Below are 26,276 nucleotides of genomic sequence, written 5' to 3' on the forward strand. Positions count from 1 at the left end.
CCCCTGGGAGGCAGAACAGAGGACAGCCAGATGCTTATGCCACTCACCCCACACAAGGCAGATGTCACCCCTCAGTTTCACCTCTTTGTGATATGCATTGAAATAGAGAAAAGAGTCTTTTGAGTTAAAATTTCTTTGTGTGCTTATAAAGCCCAATATAGCTATCTCTCTCAGGTTTATTTTCTCTACTTGCTCAAAAGAAAAACTGGATACTTTTCAACTGTTTAGTTTAAAGGGAAATCTCATAGTTTTTACTCTTCGTGAGCAATTTGATATTCCTTGAGGGCTATGGTGGCTGAATAATATCTAAAATTGAAGAACTAAAACGTGGAAACATCTCTAGCCCTTACATTTTCTCTTATGGCTAATTTGGGGACACAAATGAAAATAAGAGAATATTAATAGGGGAGCTATAATTTGTTAAGGCGCTAACAAATTATGGAGGATGGAGTTCCTGAGATGAAAGGCACTGTATACCTTCAAAACATTTTCATATGTAGGAAAGTGAGAAATTTTTTTAGTACATGCAGACAGCACTGTTTTCATGACCACATGGATATCGACACACCTGACCTGGCCTAGTCATTTCATTTTGGCAAATTTAGTGCCAAGTGTAATGTTCCATTTGAAGGACTCATTATTTTCTCCCCTCTTTTTAATAATCTCTAAAATTATTCCAAATGGAACATTATACTTGCCAATAAAATTTTCCAGTTCTAATCTTCAGAGTAGAAATATTCTTTTTGCAGATATCAATGTATTCAAAATCTCTGGATTAATTTGCACATCAAGTCCCTGGATTTTGACATCATAGTCACAGAAGGCCAGTACAGTGTATTGAGTGTAATTCACCAAAAGGTGAATTCAGATTACCCTAGGAATGTATGATTTATGCCTCTTCTGGCTTTTGGGGTTACATTTTAAACCAGGATGTTGTATCACTGCTGTCATTTACCATTGCTGACCACCTCATTTTTTCCATCGAATGTCAGGTTTTAAGGATGATTTGTGTTAAAGCAGTGACCACTGAGTGTCATGGAAGTGCACAGTTGTGACTAAATTTATCATTTGCAGGAGTTTCAATTCTCAAACATGAGCTTCTGTTGTTGCTAAATTTATTTCTACATATCAGCTCCTGATTTGGCCCAAGATGACCAAGATTCTCCTCCTAGATCCATCCATGTGACTTAAGGAAGGTCACATAAGCTTTGTAAGTTTAGCCTTCTTGGCAGAGCACGTAATGGGGCTGCCAGCCAAGGTGGTCTTGGAGGACCTTGTGGGTAGAGAAGGAGCCCTGAGGGGCCCTGTGGAGGAGAGTGACCCATGTGGCCAGGGCGATGCTAGAGTGGCAGGCCGGCTGACCCCATTAATTGTGGAAAGAGATGGCGAGGCCTCCAGAACAGCAGGGGTCAGGATGGAGGGAGGGAACCCATCTGAGAGGTCGGTGGAAAGCTGCGAGGGTGGAGGATCCCCAGATGATTCCTTGATTTCTAGCCTGGCCAACTGGGTTGCCGATGTTATTGGCTAAATGAACTGTTTTTACTTAGCATCCTTAATTTGGCACAGATTCCTTTAAGAGAGGAAAAAAAGCAAGGTGCTCCCCTAGAGCTCTTGAAATTTAGTTTATTTCCATAATCATTGACGTCGCCTCCTTTTCTCAGCTGACCAAATCTGACTTAAGTCATGTTATGTAAGCTCTGACTTGATAGGAACTAGAAACCATAAAAGGCATCAATGGGGGAAATATCATCAGAGTTCTAGAAGCTGTTCTGTCTTTTCCTGAAATCTTTTCTTACTTTCCTAATATTAAAATATTCAAACCCTGGGGCTTTGGAACCACACATTTCAGCTCTGAGTCACCAACTATCTGCACAATATATTTTTTGCTGAAAGGGCAGATGAGGTCTCTCTAAAGGACAACTTGGAACTCTGTTGTTATTGACACATTATAGGCACATTAGAGAGCAAGAGCCTCCCTGGAAGCCCCAGGACATTAAATAATAATTAATTGCTCACTGTTGTTTTGCTCTTGTCTCCATAGCATCGGTATGAGGTGAGGACAAAGGGTGAGAGCAGATCTGTAATTCTGGGGTAATGGTTTGGTTTTCCATCAAACTGTTTCAAGTAGAATTCTTTGATATTATGTGAAGGGAAAAGCTTGTGTGCTCAAAAAATCTGGAATAAACAAAAATAAACAGGTATCTTTGCTTTGGACTTCTCAGAATCTTTGCTGTGCTAATGTGCGCTGCAACTGTCTGAGAGAGGAAGTCATAGGCAACACTTGTCACACCCAGTTGACCACGGAGCCCTGTTTCCATGAAGTATGCCTAGGAACTAGTTATATGGACTGCTGCCTTGGTGAACACCAAATAAAAGTCACTTGTCTGTTTTTCCAGAGGGTGGGAGAGACTGCCTTCTTTGCAGTGGGTGCCCTGAGAGCGAAGGACAGATACCTTTTTGTCTAATGTTTTCTTTGTAATTACTAAAGTGTTTTGCTGTTATCTAACTACTTTGTGAAATGCTTCAGTTTCTTCAGATTTCAGGATTCCTGCATCACATCACTAGCACAGGAGTGATTGCTGAACACGTTAGTAATTACAAAGGAAACACGAGAAATATGGAGAACACTAGAGACCTATTCAGGAACTTTGATTTTAATTATGTTGTTTCTAGGAAATAGATTTTGACCAGGTATAGCATGTGAGCTGCTACCATGCATTCATTGCAAATCTGCTAATATTTAAGTTCAAAGACCAATTTTTGTCCTACCTGAAAAACTGGTATAATATAACTTTTCTGTGTAATAAAAAGCAGTTCAACTCTTTCAAGCCATACACTACATTTTTTCGTGTTACTTTCTTTTGTAACAACTGAGCATACCATATAATAACCTACTTAATATATAGAATTCCATGGTTTTTAATATAGTCACAAATTTATACAACCATCCCCACAGTCAATTTTGGAACATTTTCATCATCCTAGAAATCTCAGACCCTCTGGCAGTCATCCCTCCCCAATTCTTGCCTAATCTCCAGCCCTAGGCAATCACTAATCTACCATCTGTCTCCATAGATCTGCCTATTCTGGACATTTCATGTAAATGGAATCAAATATAGTATTTGTCATCTTATTGTCTGGCTCCTTTCGCTTAGCATAATGTTTTCTTTCCTTTTTATTTCCAAGTAATACTTCATTGTATGGCTAGGCCACATTTTATTTATCCATTTTATTAATTGACAGGCATTTGGGTTATTTCTACTTTTTTGCTATTAATATTATGAATTCTATGAACATTAATAAAGGTTTGTGTTTGGATGTATGTTTTTATTTCTTTGGCAGTATACCTAGGGGTAGAATTGCTGGGCCATGAAGTTTAAGGAACTGCCAGACTATTTTCCAAAGCAGCTTCACCATTTTACATTGCCACCAACAGTGTATTGAGAGTTCCAGTTTCTCCGCATCATTACCAGCTCTTCTTATTGTTTGTGATCATTTTGATTATGGTCATCCTTGTGGATATGATGTGGTATCTCAGTGTAGTTTTAATTTGCATTTCCCTGATGGCTAACATTGTCAAGCATCTTCTCATGTGTTTATTGGCCATTTATATGTCTTCTTTGGGGAAATGTCTATTCAGTTCTCTTGCCCCTTTTAAAAAATTCATTTTCATTTTTAATTTTAGTTTGTCTTTTTATTATTTTAGCCATTTTTATATATTCTAGATACTAGTCCCTTACCAGATATGTAATTTACTAAGTTGTTCTCCACTTCTGAGAGTTTGTCTTCATGGTGCCCTTTGAAGCACAAGTTTTTCATTTTGATGAAATTCAGTTTATCTGTTTTTTCTTTTGTTGCTTTTGGTCTTATATCTAAAATGCCATTGCCTAATAAAAGTCCACAAAGATTTATACATATTTTACTTTCTAAGAGTTTTATAGTTTTAGATCTTACAATTGGATCTTTAATCCATTTGGAGTTAATTTTTATATATGGCATGAAGTAAGGGTCCAACTTCATTCTTTTGCACGTGGTCATGTTTCTTTTTAACTCACATTCCCACATTATCTTAAAAATCAGGCTGCTTCTGCCTCTTTGTTTTCTGGTCTTCACTTAATATGCTCTCAGGAAACATTTCTGTGTTTTTATGCAGGCTTCGCAATTGTTTTTTAATCCATACATAATGTCCTATCAACTCAATGTACCTTACTATCCTAAGTCTTTCCCATCATGTTGAACACTGGGCTTTTTTCATGTTTGGGGCTATTATGGAGATAACTACTGTGACCATTTATGTCCACATGGCTCTTTGCGTCGTAGAATTTTCCGTAGGAGATATTTCCAAGTGTGAGGTTTTTTTGGCCAAAGGTTACAAACATTTTTCTATTTTTCTAATTTCTATTTCTATTTCTACATGGTTTCTGAAAGGGCTATATCAATTTATAGTGCCATATCCAATGATGTATGCATTTCACAGCAACTTCACAAACATTAGTGTCACCTTGCTAAAACATTTTGGTAACTTATCAGATATAAAATGATAATACTTAAAGATCACTCTTTTTAAAAACCAATTCGTTTTTTAAAGTCCAAGTGATACACGTACATTGTATGAAAAGTTAAAGAGTACTAACAATAACAAGAACAATAAAAGTAGCCTCCTTACCCAAACACTTTTATTTTAGGTATATGTTACTTAGAATATAAGTTCGGTGGCTATGACAGAGGCTTAGATAAACAGCAGTTTATTCTACCCACATGAAACTCTTGAGCATGTGTGATAAGTCTACTTTGTGAGGTGGTTAGGGCAGTGATCCTCTGTCTTGTCTTCCTGCTCTGCCCTTCTAGAGTTTTGTCCTTCTCTGTGTTTCTAAGTTGCTCTACACTTGATCTGCATTCCAGTGAAGTAAGAAGTGGGGAAGGGTGGGGAGAAGGGCATGCTCCTTCCCTTTGAGGCCGTGATCTAACAGTTGCTTCTGCATATCCTCCATGGCCACACCTAGCTGCAAGGGAGGCTGAACAGTGCTTCTATTAGCTAAACACAATAGCCATGTGTCCAACTCAACATTGTATTGCTGAGTCAGAAGAGAAGGCAGGTACAGGGGTCAACTGGTAGTCTGTGCCACCCACTGTTATTCTGGCATTGACGTCCCTGTCTGTATGCCTGTCCATATGCCGTATATGCTTATACTGCTGTCTTTTGATTCACCAGTTCTAGATGTTACCTCATGACTTTTATTCTACCACCCCTCACCTCCCAGCCTCCTGATAACATCATTTAATTGCAAAATTTGAAAATACACATTTCTTCTTTGAGAAAAGATAGTGTGGAGGCCGGGTGCGATGGCTCATGTCTGTAATCCCAGCACTTTGGGAGGCAGAGACAGGCAGATCATCTGAGGTCAGGAGTTCGAGACCAGCCTGGCCAACATGGTGAAACCCCATCTCTACTACAAATACAAAAATTAGTCGGGTGTGGTAGCATGCGCCTGTAATCCCAGCTACTTGGGTGGCCGAGGCACCAGAATTGCTTGAACCTGGGAGGCAGAGGTTGCAGTGAGCTGAGATCACACCACTGTACTCTAACGTGGGTGACAGAGTGGGACCCTGTCTCAAAAAAAAAAAAAAAAAAAAGAAGAAAAGAAAAGATAGTGTAGAATCAGAAATACGGGTCTCTACTTTGAGAAGTGAGTCTGCACTCAGCCAGCTCCAGCAACAGGTGTCTCCCAGCTAAGACATCTGTACCATGGGTGCTGGCTGGAGACCCGTGGGGGTTGCATTTCACTGTTACCCTACCATATCTCATTCTGTGCTTCCTGACACCAAGGTGATGAAAGATAAGGGCTGACTTAGATGCCTATAGTCTGTCATTACTCATTGAAATATAGACCCTGGCTAGGCACAGTGGTTCTCACCTGTAATTCCAGCACTTTGGGAGGCCAAAATGGTAAGATTGTGTGAGCCCAGTTGTTTGAGACCAGCCTGGGCACATAGGGAGATCCTGGCTCTACAAAAAAAAAATAGCTGGGTTTGGTGGTGTACACCTGCGGTTCCAGCTACTCAGGAAGGTGAGGTGGGAAGATTAGGGTGAGACCCTATTTCTAAATAAATAAATATCTTAAAAATAATTAAATATAGATCTAATTCTTAGGCTTATTTTAATTTCAGGATTTGCAAAGTAAATAATTACATGAAGTCTTAAAACATGGCAAGTATTATAAATAGTAAGAATTCATAAGTTATAACTGTTAATTGCTTATATTGTAAATTAAGTCAAGTGAACTCACTAATTGTCTACCGTCTCTCATCTCTTCTTCCGTTAGGACTTTACTTAGGTCATTATGCTTCCAACTCTCCATAAATTCACATATATGCACATATGGCTTATCTCCTTGTTATAGTAGTTGTATAATACACTTCATTTAAGATGACACAGTGTTAGCTGGGTGTAGTGGCTCCTGCCTGTAATCCCAGCGCTTTGGGAGTCTGAGGTGGGAGGATCACTTGAGACCAGGAATTTTAGACCAGCCTGGGCAACATAGCAAGACCCCTGTCTCTACAAAAAAAAAAAATACATATATATAAAAAAATGTAAAATAAGATGTTATTTTAAATAACATAATACAATGTTAGAATAATATACTGTAATACAATTATTGTGTTGTAACATAATACAATAATACAATGTTAGAGTAAATCCAAATTAAGTGTTTTATTAGGGCCACATAAATATTGTTCACAACTGAGCCAAATACATTTTCCTTTTTATGTAACTTTTTATTTTTCCTAAAGTTCATAATGTCTTCATTTTTTTTTTCATTTACTTTGTATTCTTTGAATTTCTAGCTAAGTCTTCCTGTACACCCCCCATATTTCTTTGAAACTCCTCTAGTGCAGTTTTCTGTACATTCCAACCTGCCAGGTAATCTATCAATTTCCTTATTTTCCCAAAGATGCTTCCCAGGTCACTGTGTACTGCTCAGATATGACCTGGTCATTCTCCAGGCCTCTGCTGCAACCTGGTCTCTTAGAACTTCCCTCTGTCTTTGTTCTTTGAGTGTCCTCATACTTTTTTCTTTGCTGGATCCCTTGTTTCCTGGATCCTATGTCTGTCCCTTCCTTGATTTGCCCCTTCATTTTGCTGGAACACATTCTCCAGTAGCTCCTAAGAAAAAGGTAAGTGGGTAGGAACTCTTTTGTCTTAGGATGTCTGGAAATCTCTTCCCTCCTTTCTGTTCATTTTCTACTCTCTGTCCACTTCCCTCTTCAAGTGTTATGATGGTTTGGAATTTCTGATGTCCCTAGTTTCACTATAGATAGACTTTGTGTTTCTCATCTTCTGTATATTTGAGGTATTTTTCAAAAGGAAAAGACAGTGATGGGAATGTCATTACTCTACCATCTGGAAAGCAAAAATGCTTTTTCACTTTTCATGAGCATGGAAGAACATTTTCTCATTGCGTATTTAATCTTTCGATTATTCACTGGTGTGAATTATCTACAAAGGACAACTTCTTTAACAATTAGCACAAAGCACAGAAGTTCCTAGTGCTTATTTTTCTCACTTGTTTCCTCCGAGATTCAGATGATGTTGGTGTCTCAGTTGAGTGGCATCCACAGTTATTTGCTCTCATTTTCAGATTGCCTCACGCCCGTGATGGCTGTGAACATGCTCACCCAGCAGGAGGTCCCTGTCGTTATTTTGGCCAAAGCTGACTTGGAAGGCTCTCTGGATTCAAAAATAGGTAAGCAGCTATTAAAATGTAACCACAACAGTATATTTTGCAGATTTAGGATCAAAATACTCCCCTGTTGCTGTCATCTGGAAGAGCTGACTATTGATTCCATGGTCTGATTTGTTTCCTCATAAAAATGAATAGCCCTTCATTTAATCATCCCTTGTTTCAGAACTACATTTTGAAAATAAACTAGGTATATTGCACTTTACTAGTTGCTACTGAGAATAACTAGAAATATCTGACCTACAAATCTTGCCAGTAGAGTTTGTTGTTAAGACTTGTACATATGATACGAGGAACAATGCAGCTCAGATGAAAATTCAGTTTCAAGACTCATAGAACCATCCCAGGTATACTACCAGCTTTAAAAAAAAAAGAAAGAAAAGAAAACTCATAGAACCAACAGCAACTGCTGGGACGGGGGTTCAAATGAAGCACAAATGATCGATGTGGGCTGGGTTTTGGTGAAGGCTTTGTGGAGGAGGCGAACTCGAGCTATTCAAGAAAAGGATTGTGAAACAGCAGTAAAATTGAAGGCATATTTAGAACTGTAAATTGGATGTCCTTGGCAGCCTTACTCATTCGTGAGCGTTCTAAACTATCGTCATGTAACAGGAAGTCTGAGAATGAACAAAGAGAAGGGAACCTAAAGACAGCTTTGTCCAAAATCTGCCTCCTTTAGGACAGACCTGTGCATTTTTCATTACCAACATTCCTACTGTAGGTTCCAGCCAGTGCCCAGAGTCCCGAAACCTTGCAGAGGAAGTTATTTCCACACTATTTCCTAGCACACAGAAATAGCATTTCTTCTTAAATTCACATTTTTTCCCCTCATAACGCTCAGATCAGTTTTTGATGAAGTTGTTTGAAGAAATGTCAAAGCAGAAAATTCGTGTTACTCTCTTCTAACCATTTAAACCTAGAAAGTGTGTTGTTTAAAGAAATAATTCCTTCTGTTACTTTTATGCATTTTACAATCAGTAAAATGTATTAATATAACCAGCTGGGATAAACATAAAGGCAGTTTTTATTGATGTGGCTTTTGGGGGAGTTTTTTGTTTGTTTGTTTGTTTGATATTTTGAATCAGATTACTGACACAATATTGAGAGTTTTGAAGGAAAAAAATCGGATTTTTTTAGGTGCATATGGAAAACTGTCTCTCCTGTTGTCTTGATGTCCCATAGTTTCATAATTAGCTTTTTCCAAATGTTTGCTTTTTGCCCTCCAAGAAGAACAAGAGCAGAAATAAACAGGAGATAAAGTGATGTTTTTGCCTCCCACCTGCACTGTTAGAAATAGTTCACATTCAACTGAGCACAACATGACTACCGCCATGGCCTGAGGCATTCTTTATACGGCCAAATATATTTTGTGGTTACAGTGTCTCCTTTTAAACATTACTCCTAGTTCTTCCAAATTCCATTTTAGAATGTAGTAAATGACTATTTTCCCTTCTGGAATATGAACAGCTTTTGGTAATATTTATTGCTTGCTATTTGTCCTCATCCTTCAAGTCCACTCAACATTTATGCACTGCATTAGATGCATTTTGTCTGTAATCTCAGCTAGAACACTACAGAACTTTTCATCATGTCACAGAGCTTTTCATCATATTTGGGAGCTTTAGAACATGTCTCCCAAACATTCAACCACTGTTTTAGGGCGTTGTTCCTATCTGATTTAAGCACCTTGTGCAATACCCTTAGCTTTATCTCTCTCAGTTTTCACACAATGTGTTGTATCCATGAGTATGTCACCTGCTTTGACGGTTGACCCTATAGCAGAGGTTCTCAACCAGGGGAGATTTTGCCACCAGGAGACATTTGGCAATTTTGGAGACATTTTTGTTTGTCACAACTCAGGGAGTGCTAGTGGTATAGTTCAACATCCTGTAATGCACAAGACAGCCCCCGCAACAAAGTCCACAATGTCAGTAGTACCAAGGTTCAGAAATCCTGCCCTTACAGAACCAAAAGCTGGGAAGAAAAAAAAAAAAAAAACCCGTTTTTATGAATACCCGAAGCCAAAACAGCAGGCCTTGGCCCCTCTGGGTGAACGATTTATTAATGCTCAACTTCTCAAGGACATATGTGGGTTGAAGAATAAATGTCTACTTAGAATGTACTATTGCCTTTGGGAACAAAACATAGTTACCAGCTTTTGACTTCCTGACTGAGTGGATTTTCCTAGGATTGCTGGGAAATGCTGGAGGAGTCGGCCCTGCTTCTCGAGAGAAACCCACTGCCCTCTGCCACTGACGGAATTCAAGGAAGAGGCTTCCACAAATGCTTATGATTTTCAGTGGCAAAAAAAAAGCACTCAAAAATGTGTATATTAGGATTGTAACTATTTAAAAAAATAGGCTGGACACAGTGGCTCACACCTGTAATCCTAGCACTTTGGGAGGGCAAGGTGGGCGATCACTTGAGGTCAGGAGTTCGAGACCAGCCTGGTCAACGTGGCGAAACCCCTTTCCTACTAAAAATACAAAAATTAGCCAGGCATGGTAGCACACGCCTATAATTCCAGCTACTCGGGAGGCTGAGACATGAGAATCTCTTGAACCCGGGAGGCGGAAGTTGCAGTGAGCCGAGATCGTGCCACTGCACTCTAACCTGGGCAACAGAGCAAGATTCTGTCTCAAAACAAAAACAAAAACTAAGCAGAGGAAAAAGACTTAAAAGAGGTAATACCGATATGGTAAACTAGTTGTGTTTTGGCAGTGGGTTTCTCCAAGACCATGTTCCATTTTCCCAACTAATGTGATGTGGTTTTAAAACTTCTGTAACTAAAAGAGATAGTCTCCTTTAGGAAGCTAAAGCCGGGTGTCAGTACTGTCAGTTGTTTTGTGATTTGGGCACTTGTGAAGGCAATGTTTTGTTTTCTTCTCCTCTGAATAGGAATTCCCAGTACTAGCTCAGAGGACACCATCTTAGCCCAAACCCTGGGCCTGGCCTACTCTGAAGTCATTGAAACTTTGCCGGATGGCACAGAGAGACTGAGCAGCTCTGCTGAGGTTGGTGCCTAAGAACTTACTTCCAGAATGATCACCTTGATGCGATTTTGATAGACATTTTCCTTCAGGTGCAAATTACAACCTGTTCCTTCACTCGTCCCCATACCTAACAGCCCTGTAGCCTCATATCTCTATGAAAACAAAATAATATTCTTCAAGATCTGGAAGTTTGTCAATTGTAAATCAAATTCAGTCCTCAAATAGAATGGTATCAAAATAACTAATTTTATGTTGGGGATCTCTGCTTGAGAAAAATTATCTTTTCTAAGGAATCTCTGGTTCCTTGGGAGAAGTGACTGAAATTGTTTCTTCTTCCTAGAGGAGATATCTGTTCTCTCCAGATTACTGACATTATTTCTGCCTAAAGTGTAACTCACTTATAGAAATGAACAGGGAAGTTCAGAGTCATGTTTATTTGGTCAGGGTTATCTCTTGCTAGCATGAAACAGCAGCACTTAAAGATGGTATATCTGGCAGGATTTGAGCCCAGCCTCTATGTTGAACTAACCTGGAAAGTAGGATGGAAGAGGTAGGGTGAGGGATGGGAGGAGGTAGTGGGAGCAGTGACTCTCAAGTTTGAGCACACGTCAGAATCCCCTGGTGGCCTTGTTAAACCACAGCCTGGCCCCCACCCCCACCCCAGGGATTCTGATTTAGTAGTCCCAGGTGAGACCCCAAAATTTGCACTTCTAACAAGTTTCCAGATACTGCTGCTAATGCTGCTGGTCCAGGGAACACATTTTGAGAATCAAGGGCTTAGAACCTTGCCACTCAATGTCTGGTCTCTGGACCAGCAGCACTGGCATCACTTGTTAGAAATGTGGGATCTTAGATCCCACGCTAGTCTAATAAGATCCCTATATGATTTGTATGCACATTAAAAGTTTGAGAATACTGGCTTAGAGCACTCTTAAATTTAACTGCACACTGGAAATACCTGAAAGTTTTAAAATAATACTGATGCCTGGGTCTCACTCCATATACTCTGATTTGATGGTTAGTGGTGGTAAGGAGGGCATGGATCAGACATCAACAGTGTTCAAAGCTCCCTAGTTGATTCTGATGTGCGGCAGAGCCTGGGGACTACTGACTTAACATAGCGATGCCACCCCTGGCCATGGCTCTGAATCATCTGGGAGGTGCCTACAGGTCCCACCTTGGCTGATCTTGATTCAGTGAGACCTGAAGATCCAAGTTTTTCTGGTTTGCGACTATCTGGCTATATTTATATCTATAAAATAAGGGAATATGGTCAGATTTTCTCCTTTGTAGGGAGTGCATGGTTTCTAACCCCATGTTTGTGGCTTTACTTCATAAATTGCATCCCCAGACATGAGTCATGCTCTAAGATATGGACCCTTAAGCCTTTTTTTAGACCTTGTTTGAGCAGGTTCCCTGGAGGGTGGAGCAGAGCGAAGTCACAGTGTCTGTAAGGAGCCCCAATTAACCCTTTCAAGAAAGGGGACACTCGTGGCCAAAATTAGGCTTCTGAAGTTCCCAGTGAAACATCCACTCTTTAGTACAGTTCTCTGAGCATCAGTTATGCTTTCTGGCTTCTTTCACACAGCTTCAGATGGTCTGTTGAAGCCTCTCCTGACTCTAGGCTGAATATCTAGAGTAAAAGAATTATTTCAATAAGTAGAAGGAGAATGGCTAGGGAAAGGCCACTTTCGTCTATGAGCTTCTGGAATGGAAAGACAGTGATGTTAGGAGAAGACTGACTTTCAGGAGAGCTTTTTATGATTTGCATCGTGACTGTGATAGTGGGAGTGCAGAAAGACACTTCAGACCATTCATGAAAAGGGCTACTTTTGATCAACATAGCTGTATTTTCTTATTCTTTATGCCTCTTGACTGTAAGCTCCTTGAGGACATGGGAAGATCATATTTATCTTTGTGCCCCCAGTGGCTAGCACAAGCCCAGCACAGACAGATGCCCAGTGGGTCTTCATTGAACAAATTTGAGGGTGCCCACAATCCAGGTTGTTACCAAGCCACACTGGCTCAATTCATATAATTAGTTTGGCTCTCTGAAAAGCACCAAGTGAAAAGATAATTTATCTTTTGTACTATTAGTGGTCTGTCCTGCTGTCTATAAAATGGGAGCATTTAAATATAAAAAGAGTGGTCTGGTTCTTCAAGCCGAAGCCTCAGAATGTTCCTCTGCTTGCCTGAATTCCTTCTACTTTAGGATAATATTGAATTTTTATTTTCTGAATATTTTCCCCCCAACAGGGGAGTAGTCATTAAAAATCCTTATCATGCAGTTCTTTACTGGCAGCTAAAAGCTGATATTTGATGATCTCTGTAGGTGTCACAGGGCTCTGGTGATAAGGAAAGCCACAGAACCAGGGCCAACCGAGACACATTAGACACAGTAGACACAGTGCCTCGGGCTCACAATACTTTTAGAGGCCTCTGCAAAAGTTTTAATTTCTTTTAAAATCAGAAGAAAAAAAATGAACTTTTAGGGTGAAAAGTTACAATTCTCTTTATATTGATGCAGTTGTAAAATATAGTTCTTAATATTATCTGAAGGAGCAAGGAGCCTACAAAGGCAGAAGCACCTGGGGCTCATGAAAGTCAGGAATACAGCTCTGCACAGAACTGGTCCCTTGGGAGAGCCACACATAAACATGGCAGGACTGGTGGCAGCATTGGGGTGGTGACTCGTGCTATGCAGAGAGGAGTGAGCTCTCTTTTCTCTCCCTGTCAGTTCACAGGTATGACCCGGCAGGATGCTTTTCTAGCCCTGACTCAGAAAGCCCGGGGGAAGAGAGTGGGTGGAGACGTGACAAGTGATAAACTGAAAGACTGGCTGATTTCGCGGCAGCGCTACTGGGGCACACCAATCCCCATTGTCCACTGCCCAGCCTGTGGCCCCACACCTGTGCCCCTGGAGGACTTGCCCGTGACCTTGCCCAGCATCGCGTCTTTCACTGGCAAGGGAGGCTCCCCACTGGCCATGGCTTCAGAGTGGGTGAACTGCTCCTGCCCGAGGTAAGAAGCCACATCCCTGCAGCGGTGACTGTGCCTATGGCCCCATACCTGCTAGGGCTTCAGACACCCTCCTCCCTCCTGGTGCTAACTCTGCTCCCCTTTTCCCTGACTTCCACGGGGCTGGAAAGAACACTGTGGATCTTTGAGGCCCTTTAAGAGAAGGGTCTGGAATCTGTGACCCTGCCTCTGCAATGGGCATCCTCCATTCTCTGAGCTATTGGAAGCAGCAGTGTCAGTTCAGATCTATGCCAGAAACATCTGATCCAACTGATGGAAAAACTCTAAATTTTCCTTACAGCTTTGTAAAAAAAAACACTTTCCTCCATTTTGATATTCCAGAGAGCCACGTGGAGAGGAGAGAAAAATGTTCTCTTCTCCACCTTGCAGTTTTCCAATATAGTGACTGTAACAACAGTGGAGATTTTATCACGAGTAGCAGAGTAGTAGCTAAGAGAGCAAGTGTGCTCAGGGGCTCCATTCTTTAATATGCTGAAGCGCCGTGGTTCCTTTCTCCTCATTTTGGAAGCGGGATTATGGTTTTCTGTCTATTCACTGGCATGTCTCAAGTGTGGTTTTTAATGATGCTGTCCATATCAGCTAATTAAACAAACAGCAGATTCCAAGTTCCAGTATTTTCCTTCTTCTGCAGAGAAGCCATTTTTCTCTGCCTTATAGATCATGATGAGGATATTTTAAAATAATTTTGTATTCTGTCAGTATAGAGCTGAGTTATTAGGTTGACAATTAGGTAACCACATAATGTAACTGGAAGTCTTGAGCTGGGAGTCAGATCAGTGATGGATTCAAGTCCTGGCTCTGCCTCCTAACTGTCTAGCCTTGGGAAAGTCATTTACCTTCTCTGAGCTTGAAATCCCTCATCAGGAACAAAAATAACCCCATCGAAGGGCTTTTCAGAAGACTAGAATTAACTCATGTCATCCTGCACAGTGATACCTTCTAGGCCTTCAATAAATGGAAACTTTACAGCCATCCAGCCAGGTACTTGCCAGCCATCCTCCCAGGTCCTCACTGAGGCAGTTTTGAAATTCAAGATGGAACTTGGAGGAAGATACATAGGAAGGCCCAGACCATTTTAGGGTAGAAATGCTGGCTCCAGGAGGAAAATAGAGTACCCTCTTTGTTGATAAACACTGACAAAGGGCTTCCCTACCAGAGATGTTGGTGGCCTACATAGAGAACAGCAGTTGTGGCCTTATTGATGAGGATAAGGTTTCCTGTCTTGGCTGCAGAATTACTGGAGGGCAGAACCTAGGCCTTGGTGTTGGGCAAGGCTCCCTGGATAATCTTAATGAGCATCCAAGGCTGAGAGCCACTGAGCCAGTGTGGCAGAGCGAGGCAGCCCAGTGGTACAGACTATAGGCACCAGAGCCCACCAGATGTGGATTTCTTACCCTTGAACTACAAGGCCTTGGAAAAGTTTCTTAACCTCTCTGAATCCTAGTTACTCATCTGAAAAATGGGGATGTGAGTAGTAGTGGTCTCATAATCCTCAGGGCTACTGGGGATAAAATGAGACAATCCCCAGTAGCCCTGAGGATTATGAGATTAAATGAGATAATTTCAAGTACTTTTGAAGTACTTGGCTCAGTTCCTACTACCCAGTATTATTATCATTACTATTGGAGCTAATCCTGATAACGTTACCACCATTATCTATCACTTCTATCCCTCCTACTTGCCACGTAGCTTCTTCCTACTTTTTAATATCAGCAATAAAACATGTTAGTTGCCTTCAAGTCCAACAAGGCCATTAAAAAGGAAATCAGCATGGCAAATGTTAGCCAGATGTTATTCCTTTTGTAAATTGAGCCCTGCATTTTCTCCCTCACTTGGACCTCACTTGCACAAGGTGAGGAAGAAAAAGTCTAATTGTTTCCCAAAATAGTGTCTGTGTTCTGGTTGATTGCTCTCCAAATAAAAAGACCTGGCTTTAATTTAGAGATGCATTGTTGAGATCAGCTTCTTAGAGCAGCCCTGGGTGGTAGGAAGCTGGATTCCCTGAGGACTCGCTCCGAAAAGCTTCTACTCTTAGAGACCACCACTGTTCTCATTGGGAGGTCCCCTGATTAAAATGCAGGGGGTCCCAAAGCCCTGCCAGATCTAGGGTGCCCATGCTCTCTGCTCAGCCACTGCATTTAAGCAGCTGATGAGGGAGCTAGGGGAATATGTGGGGGACTGGCCGTTTCCTTGGGTAATATTTGTAAAGCTGGTATGAACTACTTCACAAATGGAAGATAGAAATGCAACCCTTCTTTTATTCTTAAATTAAAAATATGGGCTCAAGCCCATACATGCTAAATTTGCAGAAAATGTATCAGTTCCTCTTGGGACTCCTCATCCCTTCTTCCCAAATTCTGCAATAACCCCCAAAGACTTTACTGCCCAAAACGTGATATTTGGAGGGGTGATGAGCCTCATATCCATGCCTTAGAAGGGAGAGCCTGCTATGGCTTCCTGCTGCCACAGAAAGCCCTGTTGATAGCTGGTCCTACCCATCAGACAGAAGGTGCTGATTCTCTGCTGATCCAGGCCTTGAGGAGTCTCCAAGGCAGCTAATCCCTGTCCTGTGCTAGGCTTGACTAAGGGCACCTTCTTTTGAGTTCCTAGGTAGCATGGCTTTTGGCACCTGGTTCTTTCAGTCCCACAGGCCCACAACTCTAGGAATGTTCTTAAGAATGAGTGTAGCAGCTGGGCACGGTGGCTCATGCCTGTAATCCAGCACTTTGGGAGGCCAAGGCAGGAGGATCACTTAAGGTCAAGAGTTTGAGACCAGCCTGGCCAACATGGTGAAACCCCGTCTCTACTAAAAATACAAACATTAGCCGGGCATGGTGGCATGCACCTGTAATCCCAGTTACTCAGGAGGCTGAGGCAGGAGAATTGCTTGAGCCCAGGAGGCAGAGGTTGCAGTGAGCTGAGATTGAGCCACTGCACTCCAGCCCAGGTGACAGAGCCAGACTCCCATCTCAAAAAAAAAAAAATGAGTGTAACACTTGGGCTCTTGTGAAACCTTGGTCCTTCTGGACATGTCTGTCCCTAGGACAAGGATTCCTTTTTCTTTTCAACCCTTCACATATCAAGGATCTCACTTTATTCTCTGTCTTGAGCACCAGGGCTTTCTTCACTCTAACATAAGGAACCTATCTTTAGGCAGTGGTCTGGCGGTAGATAATGTAATTAGCCTTGGAGGGGGGGTCCTGATTTCTAGCATTTGCCAGTTTTTGTGATGTACATACTCCCATCAGGGCCAGTTTCAAGTTACCAACTTGCCATCTTTTGTCACAGTGGTATAAAGAGATGCTGACAATTGATTCTCACAGGCTGGCATGAGCTGGCTCCAGCAACCATTGCCTTTGGGGCTTCCAAGATGGTTTGTCTTCCTCAGGTCATCCTGGTAGATTTCTGCACCTGTCACCCCAGAACAGAAGTAGAAGAAAAATCCAAGTTGATTTTCCACACATCTCCCTATGTTTGGTTCTCATTTCTCTTCATGCATTGATTGGCTTCACAAGCATCATAAAGTAGACATTGGCGAAGGCAATCTTGACATGCCTGGAACAGAAGTTAATGCACAAAAGAGATACCTAATCCTGTCTTGTCCTTTTGGGTGGTGAGGCTTTCTACCAGGTTAAATTCAGAGAAGTGGAAAATAAGGCTTTTAATTGTTGAAAATTGAAACTTTTATTTATAAATTTCTTTAAAACATCACATACTATACAATATAAAAAGAGAGCTTTCCCTGAATTGTCTTTTCATATGTGGCTTTATTCTTTTCTTTTTGAGATGGAATCTTGCTCTGTCGCCGGGCTGGAGTGCAGTGGCACAATCTTGGCTCACTGCAACTTCCGCCTCCCGGGTTCAAGAGATTATCCTACCTTAGCCTCCTGACTAGCTGGGACTACAGGCACACGCCACCACACCCAGCTAATTTTTCATATTTTTAGTAGAGATGGGATTTCACCATGTTGGCCAGTATGGTCTCGATCTCTTGACCTTGTGATCCGCCCCCCTCAGACTCCCAAAGTGCTGGGATTAAAAGCTTGAGCCACTGCGCCCAGCCTGTGGCTTTATTCTTATGACATTTTAAATTCATACTTATTGTTATAGCTCTCTCAAAAGCTGGTGGAAAACTGCATTAAAATGTAAAAAGAAACCAAATGATGAATTTCATTTCTTTCTTAGGTGCAAGGGAGCAGCCAAGAGAGAGACAGACACGATGGATACCTTTGTTGATTCTGCTTGGTACTACTTCAGATACACTGACCCTCACAATTCGCACAGGTAAAACGTCCTTGCTGACGTCCTTGAGCACGTGTCAATATAGCTCCTCCCAGAAGCAGAGACCAAGATAGAATTAGACATGCAAGAGATTTCTTGGGGGAAATGCCTGTGCGGATTAAAGGGGAGAAGAGGAGGAGTGGGCAGAGAGTGCTCTTAGACCACGATGGCCTATGACAGGTGTGAAAGGAGAAGGGAAAGGAAGGAGGATCAGGTGGAGGAGCCTCAGTTCACAGCACAACTCTGAGAAAACCTCGACCTGGCCAGTGGGAAGCCCCGAACAAAGCTAGTCCATTAGAGTCTTCAGTCAGGCTAAAATGTCTTGGTTCCAGCCCCTCCCTCTACTCTCCTGAGAGCAGCCTGGGAGAGCAACATGGGCTGGCAGGAACCCACCAGAGTGGGTCCACAGATGCAGCAGCTGGAAGCTGTCAGTCAACTGTGCACCTCGGAACAGGCTCTCTTAAAGGGAGAGTGCTACATCATTAAGTTAGATTATTCATAGCCAAGTAAATCCGAAGTACAACACAAATACAAAACAGAAAAAGGAAGGAAATGCTACTGTAATACTCTCCTTGCAGTGAACTGCATTTGTATGATTGTAAAGATGTAATGTTATTTATTTAACTGAAAAGAATGATGTAACTCTACAGAGAAAGTAGCAGGTGGGGAGGGTGAGAGAGCTAAGAAGCCTCACCTCTTACCACAGAGTCAATAGATCATTTCCTAAATTGATAAATCAATAAAGAGTATAAGCATGTTTTTTGGCCGGGCGCGGTGGCTCAAGCCTGTAATCCTAGCACTTTGGGAGGCCGAGACGGGCGGATCACGAGGTCAGGAGATCGAGACCATCCTGGCTAACACGGTGAAACCCCGTCTCTACTAAAAATACAAAAAATTAGCCGGGCGAGGTGGCAGGCGCCTGTAGTCCCAGCTACACGGGAGGCTGAGGCAGGAGAATGGCGTAAACCCGGGAGGCGGAGCTTGCAGTGAGCTGAGATCCGGCCACTGTACTCCAGCCCGGGCGACAGAGCGAGACCCCGTCTCAACAACAACAAAAAAAAAAACAAAAAAACAAAAAAGCATGTTTTTTTTTTTTTTTTTTATAATTGCCAGGAGAAACAACCAAAAGAATTAAAAGTGGCTAAGAGACAGGCCTGAGGCAAGGAAAGAATTGGGGCTGGAGACCACTGTTTTTCATTATAAATCTTTCAGTACCATTTGATTTTTCAGCTGTATTCATGTGTTTCTTTGAACCCTGCCCCCGCCCCTGCCCACCCAAAAAAAAAAAAAAAAAAAAAAAAAAAAATTAAGGGAAAGAGAACAGTAGGTAGCCTTGTAAAGAGAGAGAATGAGAGCTGAAAGAAACTCTTCCAGAGCCCAGGAAAAAAACAGCATTGTGCTTAAAAGGGCCTTGCCTGATTGCTCTTGTCCATGGCAGAAACATTCTGGAACCCTGTTCCCTACATATAAAATATGCCCCCCATTCTTCGTAGTTCTAAAATAATATATTTCTAGTGAGACAGATACTCCTGCCCTCACCTTGCCAGAATTTCAACCTGCAGTGTTGTGATTCTGTAATTTGAGTTCATATCAGATATGAAGGGGATTGTTGTCGTCATGGTGGCTCACGCCTGTAATCCCAGCACTTTGGGAGGCTGAGGAGGTGGATCGCCTGAGGTCAGGAGTTGGAGACCAGTCTGACTAACATGGCAAAACCCTGTCTCTACCAAAAATACAAAAATTAGCTGGGCATGGTGGCGAGCCTGTAATCCCAGCTACTTAGAAGGCTGAGACAGAAGAATCACTTGAACCGGGGAGGCAGAGGTTGCAGTGAGCCAAGATCGCGCCACTGCACTCCAGCCTGGGCAACAGAGTGATACTTCCTCTCAAAAAAAATAAAAAAGAAAAAAGAAATGAGGGGGATACTGAGTGAAAGATACCCTGCAAAGGCAGGAAGGGTGCAAGGTGACGATTGTGGCTGGGAACCACCAGCATGGCCTTCTCTGGCCCATAGAGGGGCTCCCCTTCAGGGCCTTTCCTCTATAAGGGGCCATTGGTGCATTTCATGTAGTAATAACTGGCTTAGAATGCAAGTGGGGTCAGGCTCTTTATTTTCTCTGAGTGCTTCAAAGGAAAGCCTTCACACAGATGAGAGAGACTCCAAGTAACTGGCGGGAGAGACATCCTGAGACCGTCACAGCCTGTGAACAGCAGTGAGCACTTCATTTCCCTCATGGCACACTGTGGTTAGCTTCAGCCTGGGTGCGAGTTCTTCCTGGGGTGGTTTCCTGAGTGGATCATAAATCCAAGCTGTAGCTACTTTCAACATTTCACTCCTTAATATATCCCAAACTTGTTTTCTGGCCAAATACCATCCTTCACTTCCCTTTCTTTTCTGTCGCCTGGATTGGCAGTTGAATTTCTTTAGGGAATTATTTTTCACAAAGCAAAAAAGTGATTTTTAAAAATTTTATCAGAATTCTGGTACAGTGACTGGAGAACACCAAACTATATTAAAATGCAAATATGTGGTGGTGGCCAGACTCTTTTCTAGCCTCAGACCTGAAGTCAGCCAAGTCCATCCTGGGGAAAAAGGTGGCTTGAGGTGTCAGGGAACCAATTCACAAATATTCGAAGCCCTCCAAAGGCAAAGGTTTGCTTGATTGGCTGACCTCAAGGGACAGCATTACCTTGGCAACACAGAGGTCTGTCGCCAGCCAGTGCTGCCCCTCCCTGTGAGGGTCCCAGCCAGAAAATGGAAATGGCATTTCCTTTCCTCTACAGTGTCCATTGGGACCCGAGAGTATGAGAAAGCCTTTCTATTAGTATCTGTTGGCCAAAAAGTATCTGTTGAGTACTATTAAGTGAGAGAGAGTTATTGGGCTATTTTATGATAATTCACCCTAAATATGCTGCATTGCATTCATTAAGCAATATACAGGCTCTTGCTGACTAGATTTTCAGGCTGCTTTAAAAAACAAAATCAATTTTCTGTTTTAAAATAAATATTTACAGCTGGGGCACAGTGGCTTACACCTGTAATCCCGTAATTTTGGGAGGCCAAGGCAGGAAGATCAGTTGAGGCCAGGAGTTCGAGACCAGCCTGGACTGAACATAGCAAGACCTTGTCTCCACAAAAAATGTTTTTAAAAAATTAACAGACGGCCAGGTGCAGTGGCTCATGCCTGTAGTCCCAGCACTTTGGGAGGCCGAGGTGGGCAGATCACCTGAGGTCAGGAGTTTGAGACCAGCCTGGCCAACATGGCAGAACCCCATCTCTACTAAAAATGTAAAAATTAGCCGGGTGTGGTGGCAGGCACCTGTAATCCCAGCTACTCAGGAGACTGAGGCACAAGAATAGCTTGAACCCTGGAGGCGGAGGTTGCAGTGAGCCGAGATCACACCCCTGCCTGGGTGTGTAACAGCAAGACTCCATCTCAAAAAGAAAAAAAAAAATAAGAAAAGAAAAAATTAGCTGGGCATAGTGGTGTGTGTCTGTAGTCCTAGATTCTTGGGAGGTTGAAGCTGGAGGATCGCTTGAGCCTAGGAGTTGGAGGATGCAGTGAACTATAACTGTGCCACTGCATCCAGCCTAGGTGACCGAGCAAGACCCTATCTTTAATAAAGGAAAAAAAAGTTTAAATGTGAAAGTAAATTAATAAATAAAATAAGCATTTAGTTTCTACATGTTAATCTTCATTGTAAATACCACATTGCCCTCTATTGGTAGGAACTCCGAAGTCTCAATTTTGTAATCATAATAATAAAAACTAAAGTGAATCTGGATATTCAAGGTACATTGTAGCAAGGTGCCTTGTTTTGCTGGTATGTTTTCCTCTTGTCCTCATTTTATATGCAAATTGCTTTTGTTGAAATATATGAGTAATATCTTCTGTAACCATTTTTAAAATTTCATAAATTAACACATCTGACTTTTTTCTTTTTTAATATATAAGCTTTTCTCATATATATATATATATTTTGTTTGTTTGTTTGTTTGTTTCGTTTTTGAGACAGAGTCTTGCTCTGCTGCCCAGGCTGGAGTGCAATGGCACAATGTTGGTTCACTGCAACCTCCGCCTCCCGGGTTCAAGCGATTCTCTTGCCTCAGCCTCCTAAGTAGTTGGGATTACAGGTGGCCACCACCACACCTAGCTAATTTTTGTATTTTTAGTAGAGATGGGGTTTTGCCATGTTGGGCAGGCTGGTCTCAAACTCCTGACCTCAGCTGATCCACCTGCCTTGGCCTCCCAAAGTGCTGGGATGACAGGCATGAGCCACCACGCCCGGCCTTCTCTTATATTTTAAAAAGAAAATCATTGTTATTCCCTGATGCAGTTCATTTCAGGGCATATGCGTGTTACAGTAGGTCTGTTTAATTTACACAATTGTGGCAAAGCAGGTTTTTAAAAAATGTCCCTATCTCTTTTTTACAGCCCCTTTAACACAGCAGTGGCCGATTACTGGATGCCTGTGGATTTGTACATTGGAGGGAAAGAACATGCTGTCATGCACTTGTTCTATGCAAGATTCTTTAGTCATTTTTGCCATGATCAGAAAATGGTTAAACATAGGTAAGCATTCATACTGCTTTGCAAAAGAATTCAGTTGCATGAATAGCAACTTTAAGCAGGTGTCAGTTCTTCTGAAGCAAGGTAAATGCATGTAGTAGAGTAATACTAGTAATCTAGTATGCTTTAGAGGTTGTTGTCAACCTTAACCATTTGAGGTCCATTTATATTGCTTAATCAGTTCTGGCAAGTGATGTTGCTGGCTTGCATAGAACCTAGCCTTCTGTGCTTCTCTGTTTAACTGAGTTAAGTAATTAAGAATTGTACCTGTGAGGCAGAGAGGAGTGGCCCATAATGTTTTATAGCATCCCGTGTGAGGTCATGCTTATCACCTAGTCCTTCTGTGTCAGCTCTGTTCCTAAGCTTGGCTGAATCCCACCTTGATGCATCCCTCTGAAAAATGTATAGAGTGGATTTGAAATAGAGAATCACATTGTAAAAATATCAGTAAATTCTTTTCCTGTTGGCCTATTGTAACCCTTTCCTAATAATGGCCAGAAAAATGTGTGTGTGCTTTTTCCCATGAAACGTATCATATATAAAAATTACATATTTAATGCATTTAAAGAATTGTACAATACATTAAATATGTAATTTTTATATATGAACATACATGCCCCACTCCTCAGTTTAAGAAACAGAGTGTTATAGGTATCTTAGAATCCCCAAGGTGCCCCCTCCTATTATGTATCTCTCTTCTATGCCCACTACCTTGCCCCTAGCTAATACCGATCCTGGATTTTTAATTCCTCACTTTCTTCCTTTTCTTTATAAATGTATCATTTCTGCATGTATTTTTAAACTATGTATTGTCTGGTTTTCCTGTGTTTGAACTTTACATAGGTAGGATTATATTTCAGGTATTCTGTCTTGCTTTCCTCACTCAGCAGTTTTTTGAGATTCAGCAGTGCTGACGGATGAAGTTATATTTCTTCCTGTTTCACTGCTGCAAGATATTCCATTATATGGAATGAAACTTCCAATATAGAACTCAGTTTATGTATCATACCACCATTGATGGTGGTCAGACTGTTTTGTGCAATTGTGAACAAAACTGCTATGAACCTTCTTGCACATGGTTCATAGTCACCATTTCTTTAAAATGCGTACCTAAGAGTAGAATTCCTCGATTGTAGGATATGCACATGTTCAACTGTCTTGAGAAACACCAAACTATTTTCCGTAGTGATTACCTAAGCCTATGCTCCCACTAGTGGAAATGAGGGTTCCAATCTCTCTACATCGTCATCAACATTTTGTACTATCCAACTTTTAAATTTCACCAAACCAGTGGGTATATAATGCGTCACGTTGTGAGTTAAATTTGAATTTCAAGACATCGATTTTTTTTTAATTTTTTTATTTTTGATTTTTGCAGGTACATAGTAGGTGTATACTTATGGGGTACATGAGATATTTTGGTACAGGCATGTAATTTATAGTAATCACATCATGGAAAATTGGGTATCCATCCCTCGAAGCATTTATCCTTTGTGTTACAAAATCCAGTTTTACTCTTTTAGTTATTTTTATATGTTTAATTAAGTTATTGTTGACTAGTTGATTTCTTAATAAAGTTTATCATATTTCATAGGTTTATGAATCTCTGTGATCAAATCCCTGTTTGTATCCTATGCTTTTATTTTTTCTAGATCATTTCTCTTTTATTGATTTGTAAAGGGTTCTTTAAATATTCTTGATACTAATCCTTTTTCAGCTATATGTATTACAGGTAGTTTTTTCTAGTTCTTGGCTTGTCTTGTTTTTATGGCATCTTTTGATGAACAGAAACTCTTAATTTAATGTAGTAAAAATTAATAATCTTTCCTTTATGGCTATTGCTTTCGGTGTGTCAGTACTCTTAATGGAATAGTTCATCCTTTTCCCCATTGATCTGTAGTGCCCTCTCCATCATAAACCAAGTTGTCATATATTCCAGGGCCTGTTGATAGGATCATTATTCTGGGACTACAGGCGCCCACAAGCACGCCCGGCTCATTTTTGTATTTTTAGTAGAGATGGGGTTTCACAGTGTTGGTCAGGCTGGTCTCAAACTCCTAACCTCAAGTGATCCACCTGCCTTGGCCTCCCAAAGTGCTGGGATTACAGGCATGAGCCACTGTGCCTGGCCAGTTTCTTTATAGCTATCTTCCAGTTTCTAATTGTCTCTCTGTCTCCATCTGCTGATTAACCCATTCTTTGAGTTTTTTATTTTAATTATTCTTCATTTCTAGAAGTTCTAGGTTTTTTAATTTTCCTTTATTTTTATAGTATTTTCTTGCTATCTTTTAAGTCTTTATTTTCTAAAATAGATTAAACATACTATTATATTGTCCGATAATTCTTTAATGTCATTATGGGTCTGTTTAGTCATTTGTTGTTTCTGCTCTTCTCACTCATGATGCCTAGTTCTTTGGGGGATGGAGTGCAAGGGGTGTTTTAACTGACCTTATATTTCTTGAACCTTTTTTTTTTTTTAAAATAGGAACTCTTTGGAACCTCTCTGCTAGAGGTGATTTTGTGTTAGCGTCTCCCTGTTGCCTGGAGATGCTACCAATCCAAGACCACTTTAAATTGAATTTTCTGCTTGAGGTTTTTAGGACCATATAGGTAATATGAATACAGTCCCAAACCCACATGAGGGTCAACTTCTGTCTACAGATTCTCAGGAGAAATACTTTTCTTCCCTCCTGCACATTACCATGGTCAAGATAGGCGAGTTTCCTTGTTTGTCTCTTCTAACCACAGGTTTATTTCTAGTTCATTGATGATTTCTAGTTCATTGATGATTCCTGTCTTGAGATCTTCTAGACTCCCAAAGTTGCTTAGGCTTTAGGTTTTGTGTCCCATCTTTTGTGTACCATGCCATGCACAAACATTTATGATCACAGGGGTTCTATAGATATGCCCAGGGTAGACGCTGGCTTCAGGAACTGTGTTTTCCTAAGTTGGGTTTGGTTTTGTTTTGCCAGCTCAATGTATTTTACATTCCAACTAACTTTTTCACTTGTTTTGCATCAGGACAATAATTCAGGCTCTCTTGTCTGCTGTATTACCAGAAGCATAATTGCTGGATTTTTTTTTTTTCAGTTGTTGTTATGTTGTTTTTCTGTTTGTTTACTACAACATTCTTTAGAATATTTTTTAATTACAGAGAAGAAAGGGGAAATATCTGATTATTTCCCTATCCAGATAACCTATGTTGACAATTAAAAAAAAAAAGTAATACATGTCTAAACCATTTTGTAACTACACAGAAAGTGAACATTGTTGTCTCCCTCCCTGCACGCCACTCTTTAGCCCTTTCCTCAACTTTTAGGTTTCTTTTTATTTCTTCCAGGAAAATATTTTGCCTATCCCCACATGTGTTTTTATTGATATACTCATTTTAAATGTTGCTTATATTGCATACATATCCTTTGCTTCTTTGACTTAATAATATAGCTTGGTGGTCTTTCCATATCAGCACAAACAAATATCACATTCTTTTTAATGTAGGCTTAGTATTCCCTCATTTGGACATACCATAATTTATGTAAGCGGTCACCTATTCTTCCAATTACTATTTTTTTTTTAAAGTCCAGTGACCCTCTTTATTGATATGCTTAGCAAATAATTGGGAGCATCTCTGTAGGCTCAAGTCCTAACAC

General features: G+C 41.1%; 2 protein-coding genes across 3 annotated transcripts in view; one reads left to right on the top strand and one right to left on the bottom strand.

Moving 5' to 3' along the window:
- Nucleotides 1-26,276, bottom strand: part of KIAA1143 (KIAA1143 ortholog) — a 940,736-nt gene that overhangs the window by 742,067 nt on the left and 172,393 nt on the right. The window lies entirely within an intron of this gene.
- LARS2 (leucyl-tRNA synthetase 2, mitochondrial) overlaps nt 1-26,276 on the top strand; it is a 162,097-nt gene that overhangs the window by 90,467 nt on the left and 45,354 nt on the right. For both annotated transcript variants that reach the window (XM_050780506.1, XM_050780507.1), the window contains 5 exons: nt 7,641-7,745; nt 10,641-10,756; nt 13,473-13,756; nt 17,960-18,058; nt 22,492-22,629. In XM_050780506.1, the coding sequence (XP_050636463.1) occupies nt 7,641-7,745; nt 10,641-10,756; nt 13,473-13,756; nt 17,960-18,058; nt 22,492-22,629 (742 nt within the window). The remainder of the gene's footprint in view (nt 1-7,640; nt 7,746-10,640; nt 10,757-13,472; nt 13,757-17,959; nt 18,059-22,491; nt 22,630-26,276) is intronic.

The sequence above is a fragment of the Macaca thibetana genome, chromosome 2 (genome assembly GCF_024542745.1).
Source record: "Macaca thibetana thibetana isolate TM-01 chromosome 2, ASM2454274v1, whole genome shotgun sequence".
In the NCBI taxonomy this organism is placed as follows: Eukaryota; Metazoa; Chordata; class Mammalia; order Primates; family Cercopithecidae; genus Macaca; species Macaca thibetana.